The 21,772-nt window shown below is 40.7% G+C and overlaps 2 protein-coding genes across 2 annotated transcripts in view; one reads left to right on the top strand and one right to left on the bottom strand.

The window, feature by feature from the left end:
* PCSK5 (proprotein convertase subtilisin/kexin type 5) overlaps positions 1-6,614 on the top strand; it is a 387,486-nt gene extending 380,872 nt beyond the window's left edge. The window contains exons 35-38 of the mRNA XM_054986670.1: positions 164-381; positions 2,007-2,107; positions 3,221-3,407; positions 4,332-6,614. Coding sequence (XP_054842645.1) covers positions 164-381; positions 2,007-2,107; positions 3,221-3,407; positions 4,332-4,747 — 922 coding nt within the window. The 3' untranslated portion in view covers positions 4,748-6,614. The remainder of the gene's footprint in view (positions 1-163; positions 382-2,006; positions 2,108-3,220; positions 3,408-4,331) is intronic.
* A 3,516-nt stretch (positions 6,615-10,130) lies between these two features.
* On the bottom strand, positions 10,131-18,597 carry RFK (riboflavin kinase). The gene is made up of 4 exons (XM_054987413.1): positions 18,323-18,597; positions 17,300-17,451; positions 16,002-16,104; positions 10,131-13,142 (listed from the first exon to the last, which is right to left on the bottom strand). Exons 1-4 carry the CDS (start codon positions 18,558-18,560, stop codon positions 13,012-13,014), a joined length of 624 nt encoding a protein of 207 aa, XP_054843388.1. The 5' UTR covers positions 18,561-18,597; the 3' UTR covers positions 10,131-13,011.
* Between the last annotated feature and the right edge of the window lie 3,175 nt (positions 18,598-21,772).

Here is a 21,772-nt window from a genome sequence, read left to right as displayed (position 1 = left end):
GGTGGCCCTGCAGAAGGCCCTGTTCAGATGACCGAAATGATCGAGTAACATGGTTTTAAACAACAAAACAATGCCTAATATCTGACAATAACGTGTCTTTGAAAAGTGATCATTATTTTCTTTCAGTGCAGCTTTTTGCTTCTTTTTTGTCTCCCTGTTTCAGATACTACGCAAACAACGTCACTGGCTCTTGTGAGAAATGCCACAAAAGTTGTAAGGAATGTGTAGGACCTGAAAGCACAGATTGTCAGTCCTGTGATGCATATTTATTCCTGCTGCACTCCAAGAATGAATGCCACACCTCCTGCCCTGAACATTACTTTATAGACCAAGATAAAAATACCTGTGAACGGTGCCATCCAACCTGCGGTTCTTGCAGTGGTAAGATATGACATTACACGATTATGGTGTCTTGAAAACGTTATCAAATACCAATAGTGCTTCTCTTGCCTAACTAATATTTTAGGAATGCTGCGGCATCAGTTCCAGTACGCTCACTTGCAACAGCTGCATTTATTCCTGATATTCTGCAAGCTAAATCTCCTGATGTACAAAACTGTTCCCCTTCTTAATCGGTTTCTGCTACTAGTTGTTGAGAATATTGCAACATAGTGTTAGTATTCTGTTATGTAAAAACAATCTAGATAAAAGGATGGAGGTATTATGTATCATCACAAATGTCAAGTGTTAGATCCATGCAGAATATTTTAATTCAGGATGGGCTCACGTTAGAACAATTTCATCTGCTTCCTTGGTAATTTCTACAGCAAGACTCTGTACATTTGTATGAATTTTTTTCTCTCCCTAAGCTCTTCATACTGAACATAGCAATCCTTTGTAGAACACAAACAATGAGAATACTGGATAGCATAAAGAAATAATTTGCTAATTCTAGGAATTAGAGTAATAATTAGGAGTCCAGTAGCATCTTTAAGACTAACCAACTTTATTGTAGCATAAGCTTTGCACAGCTCTTGAGTTGTGGCTCTTGAAAGCTTATGCTACAATAAAGTTGGTTAGTCTTAAAGGTGCTACTGGACTCTATTATTTTGCTGCTACAGACTAACACGGATAACTCCTCTGGATCTATAATTAAGAGTGTACTGCAAACACCCACTTGAGCATTTTGCCACAAAAACAGGTGCAAAAGTAACAATTTCTTACCAGCACTGTCTCTTTGGGAGGACTGAAAGCAGAAGATGGATCACTTTGAGCTGTTTCTTACCACTCTGTACTGGTTTATGCTGGTTCACTTTCAACCCTGCACAAAACATAAGGTTTAATAATCTAGATAGTTAATTAAGACTGCAGTCCTAAAGACACTTTCCTGGGAGTAGGCCCAATTGAATAACTTGGGAGTTACTTCCAAGTAGATATTGTTAGGATCGCTTCTTAAATTGGGGAGCTTTTCATGCAGGAGGTCCTAGATTCAGTTCCCAACATCCCCTATTAAATGATCTCCAGAGGCAGGGCTGGGGAAAATCCCTGTGTGAAACTTCTCAGAGGTGCTGCCAGTGGAGATAGACTGTGCTGACTAGGTGGGCCAATGGGCTGACTGAGCATAAGGCAACTTCATGGATCAGTGAGGACTTCTTTGGGAGGGGGGGCCTTACAAATACCTTCTTAAGGAATGACAGGATTCTGTTTGTTACAATGTATTCTGCAGGATCAGTTACACGTCACCTGAAACTTATTTGATGTGGGCGTAAGATTGTGAATGCCCTAGCAGAAAAGGACAAGATGCATCATGTACATGTGACTGAACAGCCCAGTTAGCCAATCATTTGCCTATTTAATTTATTAAATCCATTTAGCCTTTAGCTTGTTTAGGAGCTCAGAAAATTTTCACATTTCACAACTCTGGGCTCTACCAGTATCTGGATCCAGACTATATACGATATTCAATGCTAATAATGGGACTAGAGTTAACAATACTATGTCAGAATGAGTTAGGCATTTTTCTATGTATTATCTTTTAAAAGATTATTTTCTTGGTTACTGTTAAGGAAAGGGAGCACTGAGCTGTACATCCTGTGTGTGGAGTTATCGTTTAGCTGGTGGAATCTGCTCCTCGGAGTGTTTTGCAGGAGAATACAAAGTCTCAGAGGTACCACATTCACAGACGTAATCAGCCTTATTAACATTGTTACATTAAACCCATAGTCTTGAAGCATTTCACCAAGAGATCAAGATACTGACCTCTGTTATGTACTTGCTATGAATTATTCTTGGGACCTCTTGGAGTGATCCTGGGTTCTGGTTGTTAGGTGTCATATATGAAAGGACTAATGTAGGAGCTAGATTAGAATTCTAGATTAGAATTCAGCAGCAGAGTTAGTGTCATCTCTTTAAAACCCCACCCCACCCCTTTGATTCTGCCACCTGTGCTTCCCCCCTGTTTAAATGCAGTATTCGGCAACATGAAATTTTCCTTCATTTTGCATTCTTTTGCAAGGCTCTGTGTTTGTGTGTGTACGTGCATAAATGAGCAATGGCCTTTCCCCCTTTCTGACAACATAGTACAGGAGCAATCATTTATATTTGTAAAATTATTGCAGAGAATTATGCTGCTGAGTAAGATTTTCACCTGGCTGTTTTTAACAGGACAGGATGACTTGTTTTTCTTTCTAGCATTTTCTTTTTTTAAAAAAACTTAGTTCCATTGCAGAGCAACTGGGTAATATTGAAACAAGTACATTTTCATTTATCAGTGGTCATTAGTTTTCTCTGAGAGAAGTTGCAACTGTTATCTGCAAGGAAACCATTTTTAACATCGATGGCACTAAAGAGAAGCACGCAAGTCACTGGCAAACAGAACCCCTTGACTTGATCTTAGGAAATGAGCAGAAAAACAAAGCATAACAAAAAGTTTCTATCTGTGTCTTAATCTCAAGAGCCCAGGTTTATAATATAGTCAGCTGTCCCAATCCATGTGTAGGCAAGCTTCCTTGCACATATTCCCAGGTAACAGGGAACTGTATGGCCAGATGGGTTCTGTTCATATAATTGCAGTGCTCAATCCAGCAATATGCAACTTCTGCCAACTGGCTAGATAGGAGACAAAGATGAGCAGCTGAGCAGGAAGGCCCCAGCTTTTCTAAAAGGCTTCTCTTTGCGCACTGTGTTTGGTCAGGACCAGTCACTTACATATCTTTGTCAGCTTCAGAAGGAAACAAGCAGAACCAAAATCCAATTTTCTTCCTCTGTTTCCAATTTCAAGGAGGACCCACTAAGATGTGAAAAATGCCATGGTTCTTGTACAGAGTGCAAGGGACTCGGTCCTCTCAACTGCACTGTGTGTCCTCCTAATGCTGAACTCTATCTGGATGAAAGCCGTTGTATTCCATGCTGCAAGAGTTATGGGCTTGAAGAAACTCAAGAATGTTGTGATTGCAGTGAAATCAGAGGTAATAAGAAGCAGAAAGGGGAAATGAACGTGTTGTGGTCTTTTTCTGTTATAGTCATTTTAGAGGTTTTTTTTAAAGTCTGAGATCAAATCCCTTTAATGGATTTCATATGTCTGCCTGTCCTGCTTTCTTGTATACCCTTGATGATGAACGCTCAGATGCTGCTGCACACAGTTAAGGAGACCCAGGCAAGGAAGAGTTGTTTAACGTTGCAGCTGCTGCACAGGTTACTACCATGGGGAAACAGTTTTTGCCTGTATATATAGAACATTGAAATGGCCTTAAGAGGATTCCCAAGGTGTGCTTTTTAAAATAAGAGCATGCTTGATTACTGGGGAAGCCGGAAAGCATCTGTGTATGAGAGCTATGGGCCATGTAATGTAACAGGTGAGAGTCGACCAGTCAGTAGCCTCAGTGAAGCAATCAGCCCCGACAAAGACTTCAAAAAGAGCAAATGAAATGGTACAGTGAACATAGGAAGAGTCTTCTAGATCAGATCAGCAGGGCCTTTTTATGTTAAAAAAACAGTTTTACACATGAACTTTTGAGTTCTTTTCCAAACTGGTCCTATGAGCCTCAGCTTAGACTTTTCACTGGTTAAAATGGACCTCTCTTCCTTCTTCACCAGCAGAAAATGATCCCATCCACAGTGTTTTTTGCATTTCTACCCCCAAGTGTATCACTTTTTGTGAACATACTTCTTTTATTAAAAACATTTTTACCCTGCTTGTCCATCAAATTGATCTTCAGGGTAGTTTACAAAATATATAAGCTCCAAAATGATAAAATAACAAAACTTCAGTTAACAAAGTATGCAAAAATGCAGTAGCAAAACATTGTATTCAAGAACTAGAAAACGAGTTATAATTATTTCAAATAAGAAATAGTAGCACACCTGAAAGCTATGTTTTAATTTTTTCCCAGGTGAGTGTATACTACGCACCAGAATGAATTTGTCCACTGAAAAAAGAGGGAAAACTGCAGCACTGGTTGTTGCCTTATCCATTTTGTTCATCCTTCTCACTGGAGCTATTATTTTCATCTGGAGAAGGTCACAAGTCAAACCCAAGCCCGTTAACCAAGGGGGATATGAGAAGCTGGCAGATAATGCAAAGACTCTCACTTCTTTCAAAACTAATCACTACCAGAGCACCAGTTATCCAGAAGATCAGGTGATTGAATACAAAGATCGAGATGATTATGATGATAACGATGACGATGATGATATTGTATACATGGGTCAAGATGGCACAGTTTATCGTAAATTTAAATATGGACTTCTGGAGGATGATGGAGAAGATGAACTGGAGTACGATGATGAAAGTTATTCTTTTAGATAACCTTTAGCTATTGCATATGTAAATTACTGAAAGATCCTAATGAAGAACTCTGTGTAAGCTCAGGCTACTACATAATGAAATGATTTATTTACATATCTGCACCTGACATGATAAAAGTTCTCTTTGCCATTTGGCAAGAGGGTAAGACAATAAGTTTACTGAGTCCTTATATCAGGGATCCCCAATGTAGTGCCCAAGGGCACAATTGTGCCCTCTGAACCTTTTCTGGTGCCCACCAAATGTTAGAAAGTTGGCGGGCCAGGTGGGGCTTTTACAAAGCATGACTTCTGATTGGCCATTGGAGTGTTGGTTGGCTGTGCAGGTTTCCACAGGACAAGGATCTTCACTGTGTGATTGAAGGAAAGCTGTAGCAGCCATCTTCTCCAGCAGCTGTTTTGTGGCAGCCGTATTGTTGTGCCCACCACACAGTATCAGAACTCCAAAAGTGCCCACAGGCTCTAAAAGGTTGGGGACCCCTGCATTATATATACACCAAAATAAGTTAGCACTTGGTAGCTGGTTATCTGTATCCACTGAGAAATTGTACGAATAGGATGTCTTCCTTCTATACCTCTGCTATTAAATTCAATCAGTTCTAATGGTCATAATTCCTGGGCTGAATTAGAAGGCTATATACCTCTTGAATTAAGGTCTCTTTCACTTTGTATCCATATGCTGGACAAAATGACTTGTCCTATTTGCTTGTCAGGGCTTTATCCGCTTTGCCAATAGTCTACTTGTTTTGTAGGGCATAGCAATACAACATTGAAAATCCACTCTAAGCCTGCTTGCGGGAAGAGTGGACTATAAATAAAATAAAATAAAGTCTTGGGATCATCCAATTGCTAGCAATCAAAAGTTCTTTGAACAGAGGGAAGTAAAACAAACTAGCATTCTCAGTCATTCACAACTGAAAGAAGGCTCAATGAATCTCATGCAGTGTGTGGACCATAAGTGTGCACTTATAGTCTTTTCTCTTCCTTTTGACTACTCTTTAGCTGTATTTGGTTATAGTTGGATACCTTACAGCCTATATCTATCACTCTGTCTTTTAGCAAAAGGAAATCCACTTCTTTACTCAGAAGCACTTTCAAATGGTTGGTTCACACATGCATATGGATAGTGCAGTGGTTGCAGTCATCATCAGTCTGCTTTACAGATAATCCCAGCAAAATCCATTTCAGACACATTACTTTTGCATGGAGGCAATTCACGCATTCATTGAAGAATCATCAAGTGAGGACATGTTGCCTGATTAACCTACATATATGAATCAGTCCTAAAAGTCTTCTCAATCTGTTAAAAATAACCCACAGAAATTAAGGAAGGCGGTTATGTTTAAATGCTAAACTTAATTGGAATGAGCCTTAGTAATACTTTTTATGGCTGTGTATTTATAGTTTGCCCTGTAACAGAGTTTATTAGTAATTTTTCTTTCCAGACTCCATTTTCATCCTCTAGTGTGCACCAAAAGTACTTTAAAAACCTTTAAGTTTGAAAGGTTTCTTTTTCTGGCATTGAAGTGAATTTCTCATGAAAGTCACTGTGATATCAGTCAAGGTAGAATGTTTTTGTTATGTCCACAACCAACTGGATGAACCAAATATAGAATGTATAATTTTAAATATGAAATTAGTTATTTCTTTGTAATGATGTGTCTTCGTTATTTGATGGGGTATAGACTTGTACATTTCATCTAGGGAAAAATCAGATTCAGAAAATTATCTCTGCTGATTCCTTGAAAGATTACAGAACATGGATTTTTTGGAAGTACATAAATGCTGGGGAATTAACTATTCAGCATCTCTTATTCTTTATGGCTCAAGGTCATGGGAAAGGGAGTAACACAGATTACTCTAAATCCATACATTAAAATGCAAAAAGGAAAAATGCATTTTTATGAAATGTAAGATTTGTTCATTTATAAATTAGTACACTAAACTTGTATCCGTTGTGTGAACAAATGAATTGTTATACAAAAACATGCTCACCATCAAGGTGAGACAACTTGGACAAGTGCTGTTCACAGCATCATCACAAAGGATGACAATGTCCCAACCCTTTTTCAGGGAGCTTGCAAAGGCAGCTAGAGCATAAGTCTATGATTGGCAAGACTCTGCCAATTACAGTCCAGTCCAAAGATTAGCTGCAGCTCAGTGACTGGCCGTCTGTTATTTTATGGGCCTGATAGGTGTCCATTTGCACAGCCAGAGCCGGACAGCAGAATTTTCCTCCTGATTTTATCCACAGATCCATAAGGCTTCACCCTTACTGGCAAAATTCCATCCTGGCTGAACTGGGGATGGTGGGCTAGAAGAGACGGACATTTGATTGAGCTCTAGTGCAGAACTTAGTTCTAAGTGTACAGTAGAAAGAGGATTGCAACTGAAAGGAGAAATTAAAACAATACTGGGAACCTTTGAAAAGTCCAGCAAGTATGAACAAGATCTAAAAAGATAGGTGCTTTAATATTTTTGCTTTCATACTGGGCTTGATACCAAACACATCTTCAGTTTCCATAACCCATATCAACCTCTAAACGTATCTCTGAAAGCTTTTACAACAGCAATTGAACTCTTGAATGGGACTGATGCTCGAGCTGTGGGTGGTCTTGCTTTGTGTGTAACGTTAGTGTATAAAGCCATTAGACCTACTGCACAGCAAACTGATGGCACCACAATGGTCTTGGAACCATTCAATTGCTAGCAATCAGAAGTTCCTTGAATAGAGGGAAGTAAAATAGTGTCCTCAGCCATTCCCAACTGAAAGAACAGAAGGCTCAATGAACCTCATGGAGTGTGTGGAGCATAAGTGTGCACTTATAGTCTTTACTCTTCATTTTGACTACTCTTTAGCTGTATTTGGTTATAGTCGGATACCTTACAGCCTATTTCTACGACTCTGAATGAGACACACAGGTAGAGGCAAAGCCACTGTGTGAGCCAGTCAAGTGAAGGTGTAGTGGTAGGCAGACTGACCAGCAAGGGAGCAGCCCAGAGAGCCAAAAGGAAAGGATGGGTCCCCCACTTGTACAATTAGAGTTTCCCAATACCCTTCTCCTGCACAGCCATTCCCATTTTCACTTTATGCAGAGGTTAATGTATAAAAAACTTATTCTTCATTCAAGATCAGCATTTAAGCATACTTTTCAATATATCTAAAAGCAGCTGCTCCCCCCACAATAATCATAAAAGCAGCAAAACTAGACTGATAGACAAAATTGCAGTACATAAATGCTCTGGGAACACACATACACCCATATACAGAAAAAAAATGATAAACTGACCAAAAGTAACCCCCTAAAATCCAGCCTTATTGGGTATGTCCAAGGTACATGGAATGTTGAGTCAATTAAAAAGGGGAGGGAACAGAGGGGATTAACCTACTCAAGTTCCTTGAAATTCAGTCCTCAGGGAAGAAAATTTCTAAATTGTTTATCCTCTTCTTTGCATGCATACAGACTCCCATCTTGTTAATTCCAGTTCTTGGAACTTGGACTACAACCAAGTAGTATTGCTCAAAAAACCAGTTTGGGAAGCGCTCATGTCTGCATTCTGTTTGGAAGGTGGGATGAATGAAGAGGGAGAAACAAGACTGGACTAAGGACTGGGCAGCTTCACCCTGCACTAACTATAAAAGCTGGTTTAAGGTGCAAACTTGAAGTACATGCAGATATTCTTGTCTATTGTACTGTAGCACAAGGCAACCCAATGCTTTTGGTGTTATTAGAAACAGAACATCTATTGATAAAAAATATATCAATTATCAAAACAAGACTATTCTCAAATTGATCCTTAAGCTCAGTGCCAAGAGCAAGAGGAAAAGGTGTTTTATTTCAAATTAGGCCAGGTTTCATTTCAAATTAGGCTCATTCACTGTATTTAGGCAGATCACTACTGCTAACAAGCTTGAATTAGGTATTTGCCCTTATTTGACCTTAGTTTCAGATACATTTCCAAGTTGGCCTGCAGTTCAGAATCAGTCCAGTGGCACGTTAGAGACCAACATTTTCAGGGTATAAGCTTTCAAGAATCAAAGCTCCCTTCTTCAAATACCATCTGAAGTACCATCAGATATCATTAGCCAAGCACAAGAGTCAGTTTCTGTATTCTAATCTTATCCAGGCCGGAGTTTATGAAGTCAAAACAGGCAATCACTTGGAGAGCTTTTTGTGATTTATTCGTTTAAGGAAGCAGCTCAGTGTGTGCTTGCCTCTGCAGTACTCCCAGCTCAGGCCTGGACAAGCCCAAATGGTGTAGGACTCAGGATAGTCTCCTACAGCTTCAGTCAAGACAGCTTCATCTTTCTCCAATAAGTGAAATTCTAAGCTAACCAGCATCTATTACCAGATAGCCTATCCCAGACTGCCATGAGCACGAAACATTCTCTAAACAACTTTTTGCAATCCTAATGTGACCCCGTTCCATCCTTGAATGGCTGTCCATTGATAAAGTGGAATAGTTTTAGGACTGCCTGAGAAGGATAGTAACCCACTCCCTTATGAGGATATTACCAAATTTGTTGCCCTGACCTGGATAGCTCAGGTGAGCCTGATCTTGTCAGATCTCAAAAGCTTTGGTTAGGAATTGGATGGAAGGCCTCCAATGAAGATCAGGGTTGCAAAGGCAAGCAATGGAAAACCACCTGTTAGTCTTTTGCCATGAAAACCCTGCCACAGGTCACCATAAGTGAGCTATGACTTGAGGGCACTCTACCACCACACCAAACTTGTTAGTTGCACGAACTACTTTATGATGCTTAATGAGAAGCCAATGGAACCCTTGGAATTTTTTGTTTAACGTAGATAGTATAATGTGTTCTACTGAGTTTAAGTTTTGGTAGTCACTCAGGCCCTTTCAAAACTGCATTCAGATGAACTAAAACTACCATTACAGAGTCTAAGCAAATAAATATTTATATTCTGAACTTGTGGGCTCTTCAGACACTAATTTTGAAAACGCAACTCACTGAATAGAATCACTAACTGATTGCCCCCACTTGGACTTTGGATCACAAACTAACTGTACTTGGTGCAAGTTAAGGAAAGAAGGAACATGCTGTGTCATTTCATACAGTAATTACAGTCTGAAGTAGCTATGAAAGTAAAAAAAAAACATGTTGAATTAATGCTTCAGGTAAATTTCTCTCTCTTACAGAAAACTCCCTTAAACATTTTATTCTCTGACATACATTGGAATTACTAACTATTATTACTATTTTAGGTCAAGTAAAAGATTAACCTGCTTTATTATACCCAAACACTGGATGGATAATATTTTAGGCCTTATGAATTCCATTCTCTGCATGCAACAAATCTGACTCTGGCAGTTCACAATCCTAAATCCTCGCAAGTGAAATAATCAATTTGTCATGGCACAAAGAATACATATACACTAGTATGTACTTTATTTCACTGAAATGAGTACAAAAAGAAAACCTTTAATAACAATTACAGTGATCATTTTATAAATACATACATTCATATATAAAGGCAGAATTCTATAACGTGTCCTTGATTTCATTTACAACCTATATTTCTGGTTCATAGTTTGGCTACTGATTTTGTGAAAAGCTGAAGTGCTTTCCCCCTACTGAATTCTCTAAAGTTATGATGCCTAGGCTTGGGCTCACAACCAGTTAAATAAGCTATATCACAAGGCACCAGTTTTCCAAAATAAAACAAGACTAATGAAACACACAGGGAAGAACAAATGCATTCAGATTCCCAAAGGTATAATCATGCTCCATGCTTACTTCCAACCACTAACTTTTAATAAGTCATCGCCAGGCAAGCCTCCAGACATTCATTTTCAAGTTTCTTAAAGCTCTGGCAAAGACTCAGCATCACATGAGATACATGTTCCCCTCACTTGAGTTAAGATGCTGCTTTGTTGGCAGCAGAAACAGTGCAAGAGACTTGTTTGTATCAGCTCCAGAACCCAGTGTAGTGTGAGATAAGGATATACAAAACTATATGCCACAGGCAGGGGTAGATGAGCAACAACACTAGATAAAAATAATTTAAAATAAGGTTATAACATTTTGAACTGCCACTCTTAGATTCACAAACATTTCAACAAGACGGTAACAGGCATTTCCTTGTGATTATTAGCACAAGGGGCAAACTGTCCGATAAGGGAGAAACAAATGTAGCTACCAACTTTAAAGTTAGTCTACCATTTTTGGTCTCAGTCTTAAATGTGCAGAGGTGCAACCTCACTTTGTGCTTAGCAGCCTGATTTTTATAAATTGATTTTGAGCATGTTTAATATAAAAGTTTCAAAACTTTAATTCATGATAATTTGACAAAAAATACACTGTAACCACTTATTAAAGGAAATATTGATACAGAATAAGAATTTTTAAAAGATTAATATATGCTAACCTTGAGACTTTTTACTTTGATGTGACTGATGCCTAATGACCTTTTTATTTGATAGTTCTTGTCTTGTGAAGAACACAGTGTCTTTTGAGCTATTTCATTTTCATTCTTTGATTTCCCCAAGATGCCTATTTTTTGTTTTGACTGAGAATTCTCTAGCAGTCAAGGCTAGAAGCATCTTGTTGTTAAGGAATGCTGCCAGAAAAACTGAGATAAACTTAAGTGAAGGCTGTCTATGAAGTGATGGCCTGAACAGAGAAGTAAAGAGAAAGCATGGAAAAGGAGTAAGCTGTCCGTATGTGCTATTGTAAATAAATATAAAAACTAATTTATTTATTTCATTTATGCCCCACCTTTTCTTCCTTGGTGGGAACCAAAGCAGCTTACATTATCCCCCCCCCCTCCTCCATTTTATCCTCACAACAACCTGTGAAGGTAAGTTAGACTGGCCCAAGGTCACCCAGTGAGCTTCTATGGCAGAGTGAGGATTCAAACCTGGGTTTCCCAGATCCTAGTCAAACACTCTTAACCACACCACCGCACTGGCTCTGGAGCTCAAAAAACTTTATTCCAGAGTAAGTGTTCAAAAAGGCTTAGGAGTTGTAAGCAACTACAACCAAGGTAAGGGGGCTCCACTTGCATAGGGTCCTGACTTTGGGCAGTATGCATCTCCTAAGAGGGGCAGCATGTAGCAATAGTCTATTTTATTGGCAAAATTAGTTTTTCCTGGAATAGGAAAATCCTGCTTTTCCTACCTTTTCTTACATCTGCTTTTTATGGAGTGGTCCAATCATAAATACCAGCTACACTTTCACATTCCAAAGTCAGGCAGGGCTGATAATCAGTGCTTCTGCACACTTACCATGTTGCACCAAGAGAAACATTTCTTGTAATAGCAAAAGATAGCAGCAGGTCCATCTATTACCCTTCCTCCGGGGAGTTCAGAGCAGCATACGTGATCCACCATGTCCTGTTTTACAACAGAACCTCCCTATGAGGTAGGTTAAATCACAACACTGTGGCTGGCCCAAGATCACCTGCTGAGTTTCATGGCAGAGTGGAGAACTTAACCTTTCTCTCCATGGTCCAAATATGACACTCTAACCGTTATTCCCGCCAACTCCCAGACATGTGTTTGCCACTTCTTCCATGTGGAATAAAGAGACAATTCAAAGTCAGCTTTTATCGGATTAGAGTAAGTTTTGTATCAAAGCTGTATCAAGTAGATTCATAAAGAATGAGACTGGACAAAACATTCCATAATTCCATGAATTAAAACAAGTATATTTAGATAAGGGTTAAGATTTAAACAGTATTTTTATATTAAAAGATTTCTCTTGAAATCAGGACGAGTCTACTCAGTATTACTCATGGGCAGTTAAATAAGCTCCATCAATCTCCAGAAATACTTCTGACAATTACAAACCTAAGATCCAAAAAGAATGCCCTGCTGAACGATTTGTGTCCCCTCTATATTTCTCTTGGGTTTCTCTTGCTACAAGAAGCATAACTGCTTTGATCTCTAAAATCAGAAACTGAATTTAATTCAGACCAGGCAGCTATAATTTTAAAAAATTCAGAAAGAACTTGTGTTCTCTGAATTTAGGGGATCAACATTTGCCAAGCCTCAGATAAGTCAATAATAGTAACAGTTTATACACATCGCATTACATGCAATGAAACCTTTGAGTAGATTCCAACATGCCGGGTAACAATATGCTGTTTTTGTTTTTTAAGAGAAGAACTTAATGTTGGTTCAATATGGCTGGCTAACCATTTTGATTCAATTGTAATACAAGTAGAAAATTCTAAGCCATAAAAGAACTAAGTTACTACAGTTTTCTCTAAATAAGGGTAATTGTTTAAGATTAGTACAATTTACTCAATGGCCATTAACTATTTTGCTTCCCGGGATGTGAAAGAAGTTGTCATCTTTATATTTTTGATGTTCTGGCAAGTCTAGAGTTTTTTTTGCTTCTTCAATATCATTTTGAATAGCTGCTATGAGGGCACCTACAAAAAAAAAGAAAAGAAAGAAATTACTACACTCATTTCACAAACTAACTCCAAATAATATATATATTAGGAAAAAGTTACTTCAAAAATATCATATGAAAACTGATTAATAAAGAAAAACAGTCACTGATGTGACGTAATAAGGAGAGAATCAGCAGTTTAAATATACAACACTTCCAGTTAGCCCGCAACATTCTTGATTCCCCATGCGTACACACACTAATTCTAACTTTTCAAACAATACACGTCACAGAGTAAGAAATTTTACAGACTTCTACAACACTTCCAAAGGAAGAAAAAGATGCTTCTAAGACTAGTTCTCTGGGTATAAATAAAGTCATTGTTCAGTACACCGCAGGACAGATACAAACTAACTGCTTCTATTGCTAACTCAGCAGAGATACTGCTAACAAAATGCTTCAGACCTCTGCCACTCAAGAGTTCAGGCCTTGAGAAGGGGCCAATGGCAGACAATCTGCTTTGCATATAGGTCTTTTTAAGATGATCCCCAATAAAACTTGATCAGGAATAATATGACAGGAAAGGCCTCTGCCCAAGGCCCTGGACAGCCAATACTAGTCAGGCAATATTGACCTTGACAGAACCATAGTCTGACTCAATAAAAGGCTGCTTCTTGTGTGTTCATATAAATGTAGTGGATTTTAATCTACACACACATTATGTGATACACAAATAGGAAAAACACGGAAGATGAAACCACACAACCTAGCCCTGCTTCCATTTACCACAGCGGATTAAAACAATTCAAAATTAATTTTTTTATTGTAAAGCAGCTGGGAAGACATTATGGCAAAAGATGTTCAGTATACAAACAATACACAAACTATTTCTAAATCTGGCTTTTAAAAAACCCAGCTTTTTCATCTTAGAATAGTATAACAAAACCAAGACACACTCTAGAATACCGGGAGAAGATTCGAAGAGTTCTAATATTATTTTCCAAAGCCAGATTCAAAGGCCTAGGAGCCAAGTAATCTATGCCACACTTGAACTAGACAAAAGCAGCAATAATTAGTAAGTTCTAAAAGAGAATTCCAGTCTGGAACTTAATTTTCCTAGAACCAAAGATGGAAAAAGAAAATCAGTCTGCATTAGCAAAATTATTTCCCATGGTGACATGAACCAATCAACCTAAAAGGAAAGAGTGTGTAGAAAGTTTGGCAAGAATGAACAAGATCATTCATCTGTCAAGTGAAATGTTTTTATGGCACCTTTCTCAAAAAGACATAATAGAAGTATTGTGTCTATATAGTTAGCATTGCCAAGTTCCTATACCCTTCCAGCAGGATTGGGGGGGGGGGGAACCTGATATTCACTGGGATACTGTGTAGAGAGCGCCCTCAAGTCATAGCTGACTAATGGCGACCCCTGGTGGGGTTTTTATAGCAAGAGACTAAGAGAGGTGGTTTGCCATTGCCTGCCTCAGCAAACCTGGTCTTCGTTGGAGGTATCCCATCCAATTACTAACCAAGGTTGACCCTGCTTAGCTTCTGAGATCTGACGATATCAGGCTTGCTGATAACATTACTTGTGGAAGTGATGTCATTGTGCAAGCAGTGGGATTGCTCCCATGCTTTCCACCAGGCTGATTCAGCCGACTGGGGGACAAAAATTGGCCCCTGGGGAAGCATGGGAGCACTCCCACAGCTGGCAGGAAGTGATGTCATCACGCTCTGCCTGCAGCACGCTTGCCAAGGTTGCCTGCCCATAGCGGTTGATCATTGGGTAGTCTGCCACCTCCCACCAATCATCGGTGATCAACAGGCAACAGGACAAACCACTAGAAGTGTGCCTGCTACCAGCATACAACTGGGAACCCCAAATATAGTATATAAAATACATAAAAGCAGGAAAACAAACAGAGCACCAGCAAAGCCAGAGCACACAAAGGCCATCTAAAGCTTTCTTGGTGTTGCAACTCCTTATAAACACTTTGTTCCTCCAATGGAAGCTCATTCTAGGAAGATGCCAAAAGCACTTCCTTATCAAAGGTACTGCTGGAAGAAACATTAAATAACACACACTCTAAATTTCTTAGGAAAATCTTGGGGCTTCCAGCTTGCGTAACACATGGGTGAATAGTGGAAAAACTGCTCCTTCATGTTATGCAAACTAGATAGCCAGGTTTCTGGTGGCAAAAACACCAATTATCATTGACAGGGTAATGAACTACTTTTTGGAAAGGCCTGGGGAAGGGAAAAGGTGCAACTAAAACAGACACACACACACCCCAATTGTGTATGACAAACAATATTCCATTAGGCAGATTAGCTTTGGTAGCTTGCCAAAATGAAAGGCAGAAGACCACAACGGTTTATTTCAGGGATGCCCATCATGTAGCCTGCAGGCACAAAGGTGCTAGCGGACACATTTTTGAGCGTTCACCGAGGCTTTGGAGGAAGTGAGAGTGGCCAGATGGGGTTTGTGCCAAGCCTTCCACTCCTCCCAAGTCAGCCAAAGCCCTTTACTTACAAGCAGCAGTGCTCAGAAAGAAAGGAAGTTGTCAGGCCAGGGGGAAGGGGGGAGATTGAAGCCCTCTTCCCCATCCCAAGCCAGCCAGAGCCCTTTACTCCTCAGCACCAGTGCTGAGAAGGAAAACAGTTTGCCTGGCTAGTGGCAGGGACTGAAGTCCTCTTTTTTCCCCCAAGCTAGTCAGAACCCTTTCTTCCTGAGCAGCAGCCTCTTCTGGCAGCCATTTTTAGGCCTACAGGGCTAAAAAGGTTGGGGACCCCTGGTTTATAGGTTGGGCCAGCTTGACAAACAGAAGTCAAGTTAATTATTGGTATAACTTGGGGAACTACTGGAAGCTTTTATTAGAACATATTCAAAACTTACTTAAAGAATCAAAGTTTTTTTCAGGTCTTATGTAGCCAAGAATTATTATACTAAGATCTTCTCCATAGAAGTCTTCCTTGAAAGAGTGAATGATGTGTGTTTCCTAGAAGAAAAACAGTTTTTAAATTCCCCTTTTCAAATTAGCCACTTACATTAATATACTACTGTAAAGAAATAAGCTGAAACCTGTTAAAGATGCATTAACAAACATAGTTTCATAAAAAGCAGGGAAACTTGAAGCTATATCACCTTGCACAGTGCTGGTACGTCACCTGCATACATTAGGCAGAACAAAAAACCATACCTATTAATCCCAACATTTGCAGTTTGTGAAAATAAACTCAATTACAAATTTATCACTTCCACAACCTTCTCGAATTAAACATGCTGATCAACATTAACCTGCTATTTCCTTAATCTCATTTTGCAGCTCCCTTATAACTTGTTCCCCTTTATTTATTCCCATCCTCCCAAATCCTTTGGTCTTTTATCAAAAATAGAGGTGAAATCAACATGGAAAATTAACTCTGTATCTCTTTCAGTTGTCAGCAATGGGCTCCTCAGTATAATTTCCAACCAAACTGTTTCTTACGAGAGAAACAGGTATGACAGAATAACGCTTGGATAGGCAACCCGTGGCACGCATGCTGACAATGGCACACTAGAACACTGTGCTTGGCACTCAGGTGACAGAGGCCCTGGCAGCTCTGCTGAGGACAGCAGTGCAGGAGAGGGCAACAAGCATGGCTTATGCCTGCCATTGCCACTCAGCTGGGCACAGCCACCACGTAAGTTTAAACTGAATCCATGAGATGTTGCCATTGCCACAAGGCTTGGCTTCCTCCAAGTACAACCTTCATCTCTCCCCCACCTGACAGACCAACATCTTAACACTGCACTATTTGGATAAGTGAGCCCAAAAGGCTGCCTACCTCTGGAAAAGTATATTCCATATATAGGATTGTATCTTAAGAAATACAGCCTTAGCTCTCAGGTAAAAGGAGATCTCCCAAGGGCAGCCATGTACCCGAGTTGCCAGGTTTAATTTGAAAGCAACTGTCAACATGTGATCTGTAACCTGTAACTAGGTAATCTGTTTGCAAGCACAAGTGATGCAGCCAATTGACTCGCTCTCTCCCTCTCCCATTCTGCACGCTCATGATGCTATCAGTAAAAGGCATAATGAAAGGCTTCCATATTTTACATCAGATACGATGGAAATTAAAACTCCAAGAACAAGTTCCTACTGGACAGGGCCATAATGGCTCATAAACTAATTAGCACACAAGAGTCCTTACCACAGATTTCTTAACATTCTTGTAATATGGATTCCAGCCTATACTCAAGACCATTTTATGCACCTCTCCACCTCCAACTGAAGCCCATCCGTAGTATATACCAGTAGGGATATCAGAAGGGAAATTCTCAACTGTTTCCTCAGAAAAGTTAGCTGAAAAACAAAAGTAAAAGCTTGCAGTCATGCCCTGCATCAGTAAGTCACATTCACTTTCTCCGGCATTCCCATGCTGAGAATTCAGATCCAGACAGACTCTGCACATCAAGGTGGCCTTGATTTAAAGGGAAGGAGATTTAATTTCATCTCTTTCTGGATGACTGAAACCACCAACCTAAAAATCAATGGTTCAAATAAAAATTCCCATATTGTAGCTGATACAATAATGGCTTCCTATGTCACTTGACAATGAGTGGAAGAAAAGCAAATGAGTATGAACTCCAGCCAGTGTAGATTTTATATACACACAACTTGACAGAACAAAAACATTTTCAGCATAAAGTGAATAAACAACCTTGTTTTCAAGTTAGAAAGGTCTCACCTATCACGTTTTAGAACTGCTCCATGGCCATTCGCAATACTGCTTTTAAAATAGTGTAAAGAGTTTCAGATGCTTTTTTTTTTTGAGAGCGAAAAGGATTTTTACAACGAAGCGTGTTAAAAAAATTGGCTAAACTGCTAGTTCTATGAAAGGTTTACCATTCCGGAAAGTTACAAAACAAACTCAGATTGGTTTGTTATTATTTTTTTTTGAGAGAGAAAATGGAAAGGAAAGCGGAATGCGCGCTCCGGTCCACAGGAGCGATGCCGGCACCGGAGCTCCCCGTCCCCCCCGCCCCCCCCCCCCAAATAAGGCGAGTCGTTTTCTCTTTTCCCGCACCGACAAAACATAACCCGGGAGTGTGGAGGAGGAGAGAGAAGGATCGAGAAGGGCCGCGGAGAGGTCCCAGCGACTGGGGTGCCCAGTCACGCCACTCCCCTCGACGAAGGCAGCGTGGCCGGCCGGGGAAGGGCCCGATCCTCTTACCTGTCGGGATGCCAAGCTCTTTGGAGCCGCGGCCGAAGCCGTGCACCACCTCCCCGCGGCAGAAATACGGCAGGTGCTTCATAACCGCGGCGGCAGCCCGCACGGAGGACTCGGCCCGAACGGCGGCCGCGCTCAGTTTCGGGCGCAAAGTGGGGAAACGGACGGCTCCGCTCCACCAACCAGCCCCTGCGAAGAACGTGCCGGCAGCAGCGGCACCGGCACGGCAGAGGAGGAGCATCCAGGAGGGCGAGGCCAAGCAATGCGCCCCCGCCAACGTTTACTGTCAGTCAGCCTCCGTCTTCCAAGCCCCTCCCGCCCACTCTAAACTCGCAAGCCAATGAGCGGCGTCTCTTGCGCGCTCGCGGGTCGGGAGAGGAGGAAGACAACACCGATGTATTTGTGCGCATGCGTCAGGATTTCTGTGTTTCTAGAGGGCGAAAAGCGGCAGAGGTCGTAAAGCCACTCCTTCCCCCTCCCGCCTTGGCTTAGTCGGCGCTTGCGCAGATGCGGAAAGGTACGGGAAGGCCAAGAGGGCGCCGCCTTTATTTTGTCGCCTCAGCCGCGGACCCCATTGTGGCGCCATCAGTTTGCTGTGCCGTAGTAGGCGCCTGCGGAAGGGGGGGCGGGGGGGGGGAGGGAAGCGCGCCAGCCAGCGTTTAGAGCTGGGGGAGGGGGGGATCAATGCCATAAGGAACGAAGTGCCCGTGTTTGGGGGACTCGTGGGATGCGCATCGAACGGTGGAGTCGTCAGAATGCTTGCCTGGCAGTAAGCCCCATTCAGTAGGATTCTAAGTAGGCCTTATTGCGATTGCGCAGTTGCATCACGACGCATGTAACGCTTATGGCTCAAGGAGGCGAGTTTGCCTTTGAGGGAAGTACCACGCCGTTTCGGTTCGCCCTTCTGCATTAATTCCGAGTTTGGCCCATACAAGAACGTCATGTACGTCTTCCTTTACTCAGTCTGTCTCCCTAACAAGGGACCTGCGTGTGCCGATCAGTACTGTAGGCGCACCTGAATTCATCCGGGCTTTTTCCAAAGAGGAGAGACGTTGCTTTTCTGCCTCCGTTGCAGTTGGGGGTGTTTCAACGCAGCCCAGTTAAGTCCCAAAGAAGTCTCCTGGCATCCTAAAGACGGGACTGATCTGTTGTAGCATAACTTGGAACTAAAGCCGGGTAGAGCAGAGTCTGATAAGAGAATTTGCTAGAAGGGCCATTGGGAAGCACTGTTTTTGGGCCAGCATCGGCACAGCAGAGGAACCCTTGATGGGTGTACCTTTCATGAATCTGCCGCCCTTTTATCTTACATAATTGCTCATTGACTGAAGAAGCACTTCTTTTAGTCCTTGATTGCGATTACTCCTTGAGAGTGGCGACTCAGAAGTTATTTATTCCAGGTATAAAATGAAAAATATGTTTCCAGACAATAATCACTCGATGGTGTCTTTAAGACTTTTATTTAAAATCAGTTTCATCCATCTTGAAACAGTCAAACTTATACAGATCACAAATATGCAAATTATACTACCATATGTAAAAGATAACATGATTTGCATACATCATAATTCCCTTTTCTATGTATCAGATCTAAAAAATAAAATACAATTTTAAGAATCTCACCAAAGCACATTCTGAAAGATTAGACAGTCTCACACAGCTCAAGTCTGAGAGGTTCAGGGGTTTTGGGATGTGGTTAATATAAGTTCAATTATGTGAAGCCCATATGGCCATACCAAAATCTACCAATTTGTCACTTCTGATTGTCTGAAATTAGTTTGAGCTGAAGCAAACCTTTCTTGTGGAATACAGGTAACAAACCACTTTTTCAGAACAAGCTGATGAGATTAATCTAGACATTTCAACCATTGTGCTTTACCTTATTCAAAGATGTACAGCAAGTACTTGATTAAGCAAGCAATCCACCTTGCAAACATATTGAAGCAATTATCAAACCTGCTTCCCTTTTGTTCACTCACTATTTTCAGACAAGTGTCTGTAACACACTGCATTGACATTTTCATCAAGCTGTTCACTGCAACCTCAAGATCTTTACTCAGTATCTGCCAGTTCAGATCCCATAAGCATATATTTGTTTAATGGGATCTGATTTGCACTTATCATTATATATATAGGTTATTTACGAACACATCTGGGGCTCTTACAGAATATATGAGAAAAGTAAATTGTAGAGAAACAGACAAGTGACAAAAAGCTACTGGCTGATGAGGCTAATGAGGGTTAAAAATTAACATTCAGAATAAAGTGATTCCCCAATATTGCCTGGGCTTCAACAAATCCACCTGTCTAAGAGAGACCAAAATGAAGGGTGTGTATCAACTACACCATAGTATTAATTACACATCCAATAAGGCAGTAATTCTGAATTGGTATATGCACCAAATTGCTGCAAACACATTCATGGATGATAGCACTTGTTTTGGATGATACACTGGACCGGATAGTAATGAATCAAAAAGCCAATCCAGCAGCAGCGCTGGATTTGCTTCAAATCAACAGTTCTTCTAAAGTATCACTTTTCAGACGTTCATGACTGCACCCTAAAATGTGTGAGGTAATTCTGTATAAGATTCTGCTCTCAGCTTCTGCTAGCATGGTCCAGAGAGAAGTGCCTGCCATAACCCATACTGCTGGTGGCTAGGATGAATTGAGCCCTGCAGGAGTACAGTGGCCCCTTCTCTCATTGTGCCACCCAATCAGTTGCTTGGGTGGCTTGAACAGAGAACCAGCCATGGCTCATTCAAACTCCATTCTTTCCTTTTCCTTTTCCATTGCTATTAAAATTCCTTGAGTTTAGCTTTGCCTTTTTGTAGCCTTGTATTTTTTTTCTTCCAATACTGATCTTGCATACCAAAAAACACATACTGAAGAAGCCAGTGATATTCCTTTCATCTGTAATCACAGTCAAAGAACGATCTCTGACAAAGGACTGTTTCAGGCTAGACACAATCCACAGTTCGACTAAAATAAAAGTTGACGTAGAAACACTTTCTGAAGGGATGTCCACATTTGAGAGCATTCCTACTCCGAATCATGGTGATGGATAAGAGGAGCCTACATTTTTTTCTCCAGGAAGTTGGTAACCCTAGGCATCAAAGAGATCAACAGATTTAGAGAGCGATACTAAGTAGGTCTACTCAGCACTCTATTCAATCAAACCTATTCCCATGAAAAGTGTTTTTAGTATTGCACTGCTTTTGTGGCAGATTACATTGACTAGACCCTTCTGTCTCTCAGTGGATTGGTTTCTAGTACATGAACGCTTCTGCTAAAGTAGATTAGTCAGACGCTGTTGTTTTTGCCCCAGTAGGCTAATACAGCTATCTTGGAGCTTTTCTGAGTAGTTAACCCAAATTTTTAAACATGCTGTTACGAGTGTAGCTCAAGAAAGAGCCCGTGATAAACATTTAAGCATTTTTCTAGTATCCACTAGAT

Source organism: Eublepharis macularius, chromosome 8 (assembly GCF_028583425.1).
Source record: "Eublepharis macularius isolate TG4126 chromosome 8, MPM_Emac_v1.0, whole genome shotgun sequence".
Taxonomy (NCBI): Eukaryota; Metazoa; Chordata; class Lepidosauria; order Squamata; family Eublepharidae; genus Eublepharis; species Eublepharis macularius.
The sequence above is the reverse complement of the archived record's forward strand: the minus strand, read 5'-3'. Positions and strand labels throughout refer to the sequence as shown.